At 43.5% G+C, this 12,675-nt stretch overlaps 1 protein-coding gene across 12 annotated transcripts in view; it reads left to right on the top strand.

The window, feature by feature from the left end:
• Positions 1–12,675, top strand: part of fat1a (FAT atypical cadherin 1a) — a 76,087-nt gene that overhangs the window by 23,458 nt on the left and 39,954 nt on the right. For all 12 annotated transcript variants that reach the window (XR_011603458.1, XR_011603460.1, XR_011603457.1 and 9 more), the window contains exons 4-5: positions 6,106–6,167; positions 11,404–11,733. Coding sequence is in view for 8 of the 12 variants with exons in the window: in XM_070990171.1 (XP_070846272.1) it covers positions 6,106–6,167; positions 11,404–11,733 (392 nt within the window). In the remaining 4 variants the exon portion in view is untranslated. The remainder of the gene's footprint in view (positions 1–6,105; positions 6,168–11,403; positions 11,734–12,675) is intronic.

The following is a 12,675-nucleotide window of genomic DNA, read 5'->3' as shown; positions in this document are numbered from 1 at the left end:
GCAAGCACGATAGATGTGGAAGGTTTAAAATGGCTTGAAAAATTAACAGTGCACATCTGCGGTGGCTTTGTGCATGTGTAGGCAGAAACACATTTGACTTTATTGGTGGACATTCAGTTTCGTTCTCAGTGCAATGTCGCCTTTAGACTCTGCTCAGTGAAATTCATACATGCTCCTTTCCTCCTGAAATGTTCTTCTAGAAGTTACTCGAAGGCTATTTTGTAAACTGCTGTAGCTGGCAAGCTAACTGCTAACATGCTAACCAGGCGGGAGCATGCATTAATCAGACACAATAGCTCTCTAAGCTAATTTCTCCTTTTTTCTACTGTGTTACTCCACCAGGGCATGTTGTTGTCGGGGTTGTACGTTATTTCATTCAATAAAGTTGGTGACAAGAGAAATTAAGCTGTCCAAGCTAACGAGATTGCTAACTCAGTTAGCAGCCTGTTAGCTCTGTCTCTAATGAGCCGAGACCACAGTTAATTCAAAAGAATGTATTTGTGCCATCGACTGTCTGCCTTAACAGCCACTCCTCCTTTGTGGAGCAGTTTATAGTCGAATAGTGGAGGTTAAAGTAGATGCAACACAGCCAATAAGCTTCAAGAACTTCTTCTATTCTGGACTCTCCTCGGCAGCACTGTGGGTCAAAGTCAACCAAAGTTTGACTCAACATGACAAATTGACTTAACGAGGGAATCCTGTTCACTGTTAACACTAGTGTGACACTGCAACCTTAAAAACAGACAAAATCCCAGTTGATGTATTTCAATGAGAGCCAGGCATTCGTGTATGAACACAGATATCCAAAAAACATTCGCTAAAGGGTGAAATTTTCATTTCGCCCAATAAAAATTGTGTACATGTGCTCGCTCTTTGAGTGAGTTCTGCTGTTCCTTGCTAAGGATTAAATTTGCATCAATTATCAGGCTTTCCAGAGCTCAGTAGCTGGACTTCTAGCATTTGACTGACAGATGGTCTCCAGTCTAATTGGCCTTGCAGATTTGGCCTTAAGACATGGCTGCAACAATACTACTTAGGTTGTTTTATATGTAAGCTGGACCTGTGCCTAATGACAAATATGAAATCCACCAAGGTAGAGAGAGGAAGCGGAAAATCATTTAACAGGACTGCCTTAGCGTGCAAACACCGAGCAGCATGTATCAAAACCAAATAACCTTCCTGCAATCTCAGCAGGCACCAGTGTGCTGCTTGCACACTCAAAGTGCCCACACAGTCTCATGCTTTTACCGTCTGTAATGCCGTTCCTCAGCTGCTCTGCTGCTTCCAAGCATCCCATCCATTTGCACAACTCCCCACGACATTCACTTTCACAAGCTCTTGGGAACGTGAATCCCCTGCAGCCCCAAGTCTTCCATGACATGGTTGTCTTTTCAGATTACAAATAAGCCTCGCAGCTGTGAGGTGCTGAGATAACTCAATCCTAATGTAAACAATGCCCCCCCCACTAAATGCCTTTTTCTCATTTTCACAAAGACCATAAGTATGCATTCATGTGTTTGTATTAGCTTATATGGCCTCTCTTTGTTGTGTTTGTTAAATTCTGTGTGCTTCTGGACATCAGAACGGACTTTATTTGGGCTAGGCTGCCTTTTAAAAGGCATGCAAAGCAATGTTTCCCTCCTCAATAAAAGAGAACTGCCAGTAGCTCTTGCTCAGCAGCATTTGGGGGACTCGGTTATAAAGCGACAAACAGCCTTTACTTTGATGTACCAATCCCTTCTTAAACTCCCACAGTCCTTTGGATTTTGGTGTCCCACAGTTTTCATTTGAGAGTATAGATGTCATCATGAGCAGCGAAAGCAGATACTTCTCACAGTGTTGTTTTAGGCTCGAGTGGTAGACACTTGATTCATAATGAAGCTGAGAATATTGATATAGTTGTCTGGGGTTGAGCGTCGGGTTTTGCGATAAGAGTGTGTTCATTATCGATTTCACACAGGAGAAAAATAACAGGGGAGTAAATAATGGATTTTCATAGCTTAGTGTCAGTTCATCAACAACAATACTAAACATCTGAAGGACTCTTAAATTGCGCAGCCAGGCGGGCCGCTGCAGACACCCAGCACATTCCCGATTGTCTGGAGTTACAGCTAAATGTGTGTCACATAAATATGTGTGTCACTCTCAACACTGCTAATCACAGCAGCAGGGCCCGGGTATGAACCGGCCCAACAATGTCCTGGACTCCTTAGCTCCCCCCAGGCCTCCATTTTGGAGCAGCGGTTGTAGCGCTCAAGGACATGGTTGAGAGTGCCACTGCTGCTTTGCTGTTGTTTTTCTCTCCCTCTCAAAACAGCATGGCTATAATTACTGTCGGCCCAGCTCAGCCCACGCCTGAGGATGGCTTGTGTGCGTATGTGTGTGTGTTGTGACAAAGGCTGTGGGTTGGAAGTGCAGACTTCTCTGGTGAGCTCTGGCTTACCAACCAATCATTTTACAGTTCCTTAACGTTTAGGTAGAGATAGAGAGGTATGCACCTTTATTGGCTGGACCGCCGGTGCCAGCTCAGTCCTACGTAAGACCACCATTCCTGGTGAGCGTGTAGCTTTGGGTGGGTGATCCAACTTGCAAGATTAGATGTTTGAAAGTACAGCGTTTTTGGAAACTAGTTGTTTTGAATTATTTTCTGAAAGTGATATTGGTGCTTGGATATTAGAGTGGGCGGCAAGTCCTGTGGTCAGAGATCTGGCGGTGTGTGAGACACACATGGAACAGAAGCAAACAAAAGCCGTTTAAGCCACAACATAAAATAACTGCGCGCATCCACAGCCCATGCAACATATTTTCTGCGTTTCTGATTTGATTCTCCTCCCAGACATCTCTACATCTTGAAGTGGATGCTGGTTTCACGCTCCATCAAAATCCTTAAATACTTTAAAAATGCGAGAGAGCAGTAAAATTGGGCTCGCGGTTTCAGCCTTTTCACCAAGAGGCCCCAAAACCGCTGAGCTGATTATTGTTGAGCTGAAGCTGTTGGTGAATTATTACTATTGATCAGTTTATTGACAGAAGCATTATACATTGCAAAACAATACCCACTTCCTTCCTCTCTGATTTAAAGATGTGCTATCTTTGGGGTTTGGACTTTTGACATTTGATGCTGGGCTTTAGGAAATAGCGGGAGACGTTTTTAACTATTTTCTTGCATTTTAGAGACCAAACAATTAAAACGTCAATTGAGAAAATAATTGCAAGATTGCTCTATAATGAAAATAAACATTAGCTGCAGCGTTAGACTGCTCAGTACACCCTCACACGATTGAGAAAAGAAAGCCAGTACAGACCACAGGATTAAAGGCAGATGCTCACCATATGACGGGATTGTCTGCTGCTTTTGAGATGTGTATTAAGGATGCACAGTTTGGCCCCGCTGTGAGAAGGTCGGCACCCCGCTGCTGCTAAAGACAGCGTATCTGGAAGAAGTCTCATGGTTATCAAACACCTTTGATATTTATGACACCTTGCCAGTTGTATTGCCTCTCTGGACAATGGAATTTCAGCAGGGAATAGTGCATGAAATCTGAGCGCGCTCGCTCCCTGAGCTGTGCCGTCGCTATTTTTACTTCAGCAAGCAACCGCATTGAAACGGGGACTAAATAACTTTCCACTTCCTCTTTAGTTTGGCTTTCTTAATTGCCCGTGCACTCTCTCCAGCTCATTTTTTAAAACAAACGTCCCATTCCTATTTCCAGCTCGAGGTAGCTGTGCAAATTCGTGTGTGTCAGGCTGAGAAAGAGAGAGATTGCTCCAGCACTAAAAACAAGATTTTTGAACAAGCAATCGCAACCACAAATAAACGGCGTCCAGTAATGTGTCATCTTCCGCTGCGCTCGCTGTCGCAGCATCAAGGTGTAAATAATGTTTGTGAAATGGGACTTCTCTGCAGTCTTTGCAAAGCAGAGCTGAAACCAAATTTCCCTTCTCCAGTGTCGGCTTTGGATACAGGCCAGCCGTTTTGTGATTTCATTGGTTTTGCGAATGTTATGTTTGTTGCGGTGCTGTGATTCTGTACTGACAGTATACCGTTTGCAAGTGCTGTATCTGTTATGATACCCAGTCAAGCTGTGATTCGGCAGCTGATTTGCACAGGAATTATAAATCAGAGACGTGGACTTGGTATGGTTAATATTGTCATCTGTATTCTGCTCTATAATGCATGTACAGAGAGCGGAGTTACCTAACACAGCACACGGGGGAGCTTAGAAACATTATCATCCATCAGCTCCAGCCTCGCTAAAGCACATGAATAATTAGTCACCGTGGTCTGTTTTGATGTGGCACAGCAGAACTATTAGCTTTGATGGTAATAATCTACAGCTCGCGAGCTCATGCAACCTGTGATGATCTTCTGCAAACTTTTCTGCAGACATCATGCAACACTGCAAAGAGTAATTCCTGCAGGTCGTATAAATTCACCAAACTTAATCTGAGCTGTCAGTTACGAAACACCTCTTTTCACTTAGCGAGGGGGTGTGTGTGACAGTGTTGGGAAAGGGGGCTTGATTTAGATTCCTCTCGCAGATTTGTACTTGCAGTCGCTGCAATTTCATGTTAAATGAACATTTAAATGAATTGCTCATCAGTATGTAGCCATGTTGGGTAAGCACAGCAAAAAATGTGTCGCATCTACAGGAAGTGTCTGGTGTTTTTTCTAACCGAGTATCAGTGGACCCAGATCTTTGCAGCTCATGGTGAAGATTAAATAAAGCCTAAGAAGCAGAGGATAAAGAAGGGGAGCAAAAGCGCCTTGCTCATGTGCCTCAATTGCAGTGCTGAGGGAGGACTATTTCAGGACCTGTAAGTTGTGGCCTGCTATTCTAGTCACAGGCATATGCGCCATTGATGGGGTTGGGTTTCGGAAATCCTTTGCTTTATGCTAATCAGGCGCACTGTGGCAAGCAGACAGCTCTGGTGCGGTTGGAGTTGGCATGTCTACTCTACACTCAGTGTCTCTGCAAAGTTGCAATTACACTGGTAGTGAGAACAGAACGCTGCTTATAACGTAGCCGTGCAGCAATATGCTCCCCCCTTTTCTTCTTTTTCTTCTCTTCGCTGTGAATTTGATCGAGAATTGGATGAGACGGGAACTCGAGACTCCGGCTTGTTTTATTTTTACTTTCGTCAAAGCCTTTCTTAACAAAGTCCCCTCCGCGCGATTGATGTCGCGCAACATCAATCCATCCACTTAAAATGAACGATAGAGCTTAAAAAGACCCTTGAAACACTTCAACCAGCAGCAGGATCTTTCCGGAAGATTCATTTTCCCCGTTTCCAAAAGTGCTCAAGACTGCAGGCGCTGTCTGACTGGCTGTCTATTTATTCAGCTTGTGGAAGAATTAAAAGCGGGGTGTCAGGGCTACGCTGCTGTTTGGGCACTGTTTTGCAGACCTTTGTGATATTTCACATGTGTAAGGCAGTGTGGTGGGCTGTCTGGCATGTGGTTTGACCAGAAACAGGGAAGACCTACGGGGAGAGCACTCTTCCAGACGCAAAATCTCAACTCATGGGTGACTGATGAGGTAACCAGCAGGGTTCAGATCATGTCACCCAACAGTGAGTGGGAGTGTTGTTATTTTAGTTTTAGTAATCAAATATTGCTCTTTCCTTCACACTGTCCCAGCTATCTCTTTGGTTTTTAACTTAAAGATTAGGAGACAAACTGAGTTTTTCCATCATGGAGCCTACTGATTTCTCATAAAAATCCCTATGATTTGCTTATTGAAGAACAGATTTATGAGTGGGACATGAACTTTGCAGTGCTTGCTGATAGACAGACTGTGAGACGCTGTCTGTAACCTTCCTCAAACACATCTTTGGAATTTCTACAACTTCTTGTTCCTTATCGGCCAATATTAGCTCATTGTGGACGGCGTATATATCGGTATCAGTGTGTGTGTTGGCTGATAAGGCCTGAACAGCACATGTGTTTGAGGTAAATATGTCAGCCTAACCCATTCATTTGCCAGTGTATTCAGCCATATTTAATTCAAGGTTTTATGGTGAAAAAATGCGGATTCATGTAGTTGTTGCCTTATATGATGATTCTGTTTAATTAATATTCGTATCATCGATTGTCTTTAACAGGTCTGGTTTCAACAACTTCCAGAAAACTGGACAGGGAGCAACAAGATGAGCACATTCTGGAGGTAAGCGCTTGATTTTTTAAATGATGAACTCTAAAGGAAAAGCTGGAGACAGGTTAGTGTCTCTTATATATGAGAAAAGTAAGATGATAATCAGAAACCTTCAAGGTCATCGTGTTAAAAAAAAAAAAAGAGAAGTTGTGGTTGAGAGCTGCATGCTGCCAACTAAAACAAACCCTGTAGGTGCAAGAAGGGCACTTTTGGGATAATTTCCCCCTGCACTGATTTCCGGATGGGAGAGGTGGGAGGCGTGTGGGAGATCCTGGTGACTGTTCCTTTGTTCTTTCCCACTGTTCCGTCTCGTGGATGGAGCAAGCTGGGACAGGAAACTGTTGTCAGCCCAACAGGCCGATGTCTAAACTTGTGGGTTTTAATTGAGCCGGGCTCTGTTCCCTCTTGATGCCTCCCTCCCTCTTCCTCGCCACAAACCCGAGGTTGATAATAGCGTTTTAATTGTGTTTCCGGTGCTGACAGGGAGCAGATTGGACGCCTTTTAATTATTGTTAGAAGTTACACAATTCAGTGATCACTGGGTGACAGTTAATGCCCGTGCATCTGGTGCCAGAGCAGTGTTGTATTTCATACTGTGATTGTACATCGCACTGCACTAATTGCATGACAGGACTGAGGGTAAATGATAGGGATGGAACTGGAGAATAATGGAAAACTGAGCTCCTTTACAGCTGAAAAAAAAAAAAACAAGTGTAAAATTGAATTTTTTGTACCATACCTGTTGAATTTGTGAAGACTATTTGGCATCAAAAGTAAAAACAAAAAGCGGTTTGCTGTTGCCGCCTCCGACATGTGGTCGTAAACTGTTGACTCATTAGTTTGGACCTGGTGTCTGATTTAAAAAACTAAAATTTCAGCCCAAGTTAAGTTTGACAGAACGCCTCCAGACAGACATTTAATAACCACATTAAACAAACTCTGGTAGACTTTAATGTTAGGCTGAATGCAGCACATCTTTCCTCCTCGTGCTAATATTCTTGCTTTTCTTCATGCAGAAAGAGCAAATTAAAAGTTCCTCTTTAATTTGAGTATGAGTTGGAGGGATCGTTTTTAAAGCGAGCAACTTTTGACCTAAATAGGTAGAAAGTGGCTCAGTGAACAGGGCCTGGGAAGAGCAGTGTCACCATGGCAACTTAAGAAGTTTGTTCTTGTTGGTCACTGGGAATCCAGCAGGAAGCTCTTTACTGGGCTAAACATTCATGGGGCAGCCCAGACCCCAGACCCTTAAACCCTACAATTTGCCCCACACACAGCCACACACACACACACACACACACACACACACACACACCTCAGTGTATCCTCAGGGCAGCTAATCGAGTGCTAATCGTGACTCAGGAGAGTACGCGTGTGTGCACATGCCATCGTGCGAGAGCTGGGTGCTGGCAGAACAAATCAAACCGAAGTCCCAGCTCGCGTTGGACTTTTTGTACGAGCTTGTTGTCGGAGAAGAAACGAAACATGTGGGGCCATGTGGAACATGTGGAGCAATTAGGGTGGGGGCTGTGTCAGCATTGTTTGCACCAAATGCCAGGAGGAGGTGGAGGGAGCACAGGGGGCCTTCAGAGTTTTATGATGAGATGGATGGGGGTTGGTAGGCGGTAGTCGTGTGCCTGTGTGTGAAAGAGAGAGAGCTAAAGGCAGAAAGGCAGCGGGGGAATTTGAGAAAAAGGCAAAGCTGCTCCGGATGGTCTGAGTGTGGGCTCTAGCGGCAGGATGAGAGGCCTCCGTCCCAGGAAGGAGGGGGGTGGGTAAATAGCAAAAGTGGGACATGCCAGGACATGCTTAGGATTCAGGCCTGGGACTGCAGAGAGAGCATTATGATGGAAAAGCGGAGGTGAATGGGCTCTTCACATCTGTTGTGTGAAGCCTATCCCAGCATACAGCCGGGCAGATGCAAGGTACACCCCAGACAGGTCTATAACCAGGATGTTTGATCCCACTCAGTCCTTTTTTCCTGATTAAACATTCAATGTTCATCCACAAGGACAGAAACCAGCAAATCCTCAGCTATAAGTAGCTGAACCCAACACTGCAGCTGTGGCACAGAAACAGCGTAGGTAGAATTAAGTTTTTGACTAAGTTTTTAAAGTTTAGCAGTTCCAGGCACTAAGAAGCCATAGGGACGACACTCAAGCCCCAGCTTCCTGTTCGCTTGGGCACAGGATTATTTCTGGAGTAGGAACTTTTTTGCATGAACAAAATTGTCTCATTCCTCTGGTCAAAACACCTTTGATTAAACTTGTCACCAACACGAGTTCTTCAAATGGTTCTTGGTCCCCTGAGAAAGATCCTGCAGTGGAAACGTCCTGAGAGTAGCAGTTTTATACTCTTACTTAATTCAGCAGTTATTGCAGCAGGCATTCGTATCTCCTCCACAATGCATGCTTGCTCATCAAAAAAGGGTGAGTTGCTGTATTTAAACAACTGTTGCGGAACGTCGGCTTCAGTTAATTCTTTATTATAGCACAATATGCACTTTTATAGTGACTAGCTTACAGAATCCTGCACAGTTTGTCCTGATTTACACCTTATTTTCATTATTGTCTGCATTAAAACAAACAGCATTGCTTGCATATGGTGGATCAGATACAGCTGAAAGTTTTGCAATAGATAATCAGAGCATAATGGGCTGGCTCAGCTCGCTTCACTTCACAGCAGTGCTTTACTGATGCAATGAGACGCACTCCCTCTGGTGTAACTTCTCTGTCTTTTGTGTGGTTTACCTAATTATCAAACAAAAGGCTTTTGATGAAAACGCTCAAAAGAGAGGCTCGTCGTGATGGATACTGTGCATGCAGACACACACAAAGCAGTTTTGCTGAGGTATCACGCTGGGACATTTCATTTCACCAGTCAAGAGTGCCTCAAGGTGTTTTATATAAGCGGGGACATCAGTCACTAAACCCACACATATGAGGCCAAAAAGCTCATGTGATCATAATGGAAATGTTCATCGCGCAGCACAGATCGGGCACCATCATATCCTCCCTGAGAGACACATTCATGCTCAGGTTCCTTGTCAACCCATTTAATTAATTCTGCTCATGCGAATTGCACGGACAGCTGCAGACACTGTGAGAAAAACCAAAACACATTACTTTAGTAATTGAAACTATGGCACCAAATGGCGTGTGCCTTGTCCTGGACTCTTGACTGTTTTTAGTGAAGCACTTAGCAGATGGTTTTAAATGACGGTGACATTTGTTCTGCCCTTCTACAGTATTTTGCAGCTTGAAGCTAGAATTGCTCACATCTCTGCCAGCGTTCAGATGCACAAACCCTTGAGCACATCTTCCTGGGACTAGATTGATATTAGAAAATTGTGTTTGTTTAGGTCAGACTGTGGCTCTTGGCTTTTGATTAAACTCCTCAAACTGTGCACTCAAACGTCTGAAGACACATAATCATGGCACAAATTACAAACCGTTAGCATGCCGCCAGCATCACTTGATGTTGTGACTTAAATTAAGCCACCATTAATGATTTAGTTCACTGTCTTTTATACCCAGTACTTCTGGGTTTTAAAAAAGCCCCCAGCCTTCGATGGAGAGCAGTAAGTCTCAGTGTTTATTAGCAGTGCAAAATCTTAGTTCGTTCGTTTGACACACAGCAGCAGAGTCAGTGCAGCTGGTGCTATCAGAATAAAGAGGTGCAGCTAATTAAAAATAATTAGCTCTGGTGGGTTGTTCGTATAGTAGCCACGCGAGCTGCTGTTATTGTGATCACAGGAAAACATAAAATCAAGGTTTCTGCAGGTTTCAACATGTTAAACATGAGACCATTATTTTTTGGGGCTTTTTTAGCCTTTGTTAGAGAAAACAGTACAGAATGAAAAGAGGCAGAGAGAGGAGACAATATGCAGCCAAAGGCCTGAGGTGGAAATCAAGCCTGGGCTGCTGCAGCGAGGGCGCAGCCTTAGCCCACGGGGTGCACACCCGACCAGGTGAGCTACCTGGGCACACCTTATGAGCTTAAGAAGTATTTCATGTCTCGCTATCCAGAGGTCACCAACCAGAGTTGCAGGAGTTGACGTTGAGTGCAGAGTGGGTCGCACTGGGGCTGGACTTTGGTGAAGCTCCTGATGGTAAATATTTGGTGGTAGCAGGCCATATGTAATAATTTTAAGACATTTTCATTTTTTTTTGCATTATTGGATTTCAGACGTTTTAAACATGTTTAAGGACCCACAGAAACCCTGTAAATGTTATTTCAGATTAGAAAAGCTTTTAGCCTCCAGATGAAGCAAATCATGTTTACCTGAATACAAAAACAGTAGCTAGAAAGGTCTCTCCTGCTACGTCAGATTGGCTCCTCCACCTTCATTTCTAAAGTTATATGTTGATTGTATTTCCATGTATAAGAGCTGATAGATATGCTTGTCAAAATGTGACAGCATTCCTTTAAATTCTTATTATTTGGCTCAAGAATCTGAAAGCCAGTCGCGCTGCTTCTTGCATCCAACCAGACAAAAGCGGTTTGACCACTGAACAGTCACACAACTAATGGACCAAAATTGCTGCTTTTAAAGTCCTGCCCTCTCTCCTGAGCAGCGATGAAAATGAAGAAATCCTATTTAGTCTATTTTGTATTGCTCTGCTGGATAATTCTGCCTTACGAGACTCAGAGATTTGTATTTATAGTTCTGAAAAAGTCCACTTTTCACAGCACCAAAGAGATTTTATGTCAGGAAAGAATCACGCTCTATAGAGTACATTATGACCAAGTGTTTTAAGGTTATTTGGTTTAAAATTTAAAGAAAACAACTGATGTGTGTTTGTTTTTTAACTAAGAATATGTATTCAAAGAGACCCCCTGACGGCAAATCTCAGCCTTGCCTTTACTTTTGGCTGCTAGTTAAGTTGGAGAGAAATAAGTGGATTGAAAGCATGATGAAGGGAAAAAGCACACATCCCCTTTTCATCCAAACTTTGATTAAATTTAGACTCTGAAATGATGAATTTCTAAGACATCTGTCTTCATCTTTACAGATTCCCATGGCAGTTTTACGTAATGTTCAATGACATTTCGTGAATTATTAAACCTTTTCTGAATTATTTACTGCCTCTTGTTCCAAAAGTCTAACTTTGTTACTCTGAAAGGGATTCATTTATCTCTGTCGATCAGAGAGGTAAACAATAAGGACATCGTGACTCAGGGAGTCAAGTTCGGCCTCAGGCATTTCAGTCTTCTCCTTCATCTCAAGCTTTGTCTTCTTCCTCCTCAGATCACGGTCACTGACCACGGCGTTCCTGCCAAATCCACCACTGTCCGCGTCATTGTCCGAGTCCTCGACGAGAACGACAACAGGCCGCTGTTCCTGGAGAAGATCTATAAGATCAAGCTCCCGGAGCGGGAGAGGCCAGAGAAAGAGAGAGCCGCCAGGAGAGACCCGGTGTATCGGGTCATTGCTTCTGACCGCGACGAGGGACCGAATGCTGAGATCTCTTACAGCATCGAGGAGGGAGACGAAAACGGAAAGTTCTTTATCGAGCCCAAGACCGGCCTGGTGTCTTCTAAGAAGTTCTCTTCTGCTGGAGAATACGACATCCTTACAGTGAGTGTCTGATCCCAGGCCTTCATCCTGTCATAGTCTCTCAGTGAGCTGATTTTTTATCCACCTATGTTATCAGGCTTTGTGTTGAAGAATGCAGTAAACAGTCTCCGTAAAAGAGACCAAAAGCTAATTGATCCACTTACATCATGTTCAGAATTTTACTTCCAAAAAAAAAAAAAAACATCTTCAACGCCCGACTCAGGAAAACAGCGTGATGGTTTGCTGCTCTCTGACATTTACACAATTCAAGACAGTAAATATTGTCGTGATGCTAATATATTCGTGCAAGCAGGAGATACAATAACCAGAGTTAGAGCAGCATCTGCCTGGTTTACAAAACAAGACGTCCAGACGAATAAATCAGTTTCCAGACCAATTACAGATAGTGACACTGATGGAGGTATGTGGGTGTTCAGGCTCCGGCTGCTTTTGTGACTGCATACATAAGGTACACCATAACTGCCTGCTGACATATACTGTAAGTCTGGATACAGCTAGATTTCCCTGAACGGAGCTGAACGGGAGTAGAGCTGAATAGAGTGGAAGCAGAGTCGAATAGAACAAAAGTGTAACACAGCCCAAATACACAAGTTTCCCAAGAAAATAAATAAATAAATAAATAAATACATTAATAAATCAAAACCTCACATTCATAATGAATGAAGTTTGAAGGTCAAGTTAGCATGTGCTTTTTCGCATTTAGAGCAGTGCTTTTGGCAAACATGTTACTGTGACTGACTGGTTGTATTGAAATAAGCTTGTCTTAACGCAGCATAATTAGCAAAAGAGAAGGTGTAAGTTTGTTAGTTTTGTGCCGTGAATGACGCTGAATCTCACAACCCCAATTCATCCTGGAAAGGCTCAGTCGTTCACAAGTGAGCATGCAGCGAGGTTCACCACTTTGTGAACACATGATTGGATGAAGGAGACGAATGCATGGGC

Source organism: Chaetodon trifascialis, chromosome 2 (genome assembly GCF_039877785.1).
Source record: "Chaetodon trifascialis isolate fChaTrf1 chromosome 2, fChaTrf1.hap1, whole genome shotgun sequence".
In the NCBI taxonomy this organism is placed as follows: domain Eukaryota; kingdom Metazoa; phylum Chordata; class Actinopteri; order Chaetodontiformes; family Chaetodontidae; genus Chaetodon; species Chaetodon trifascialis.
The sequence above is the reverse complement of the archived record's forward strand: the minus strand, read 5'-3'. Positions and strand labels throughout refer to the sequence as shown.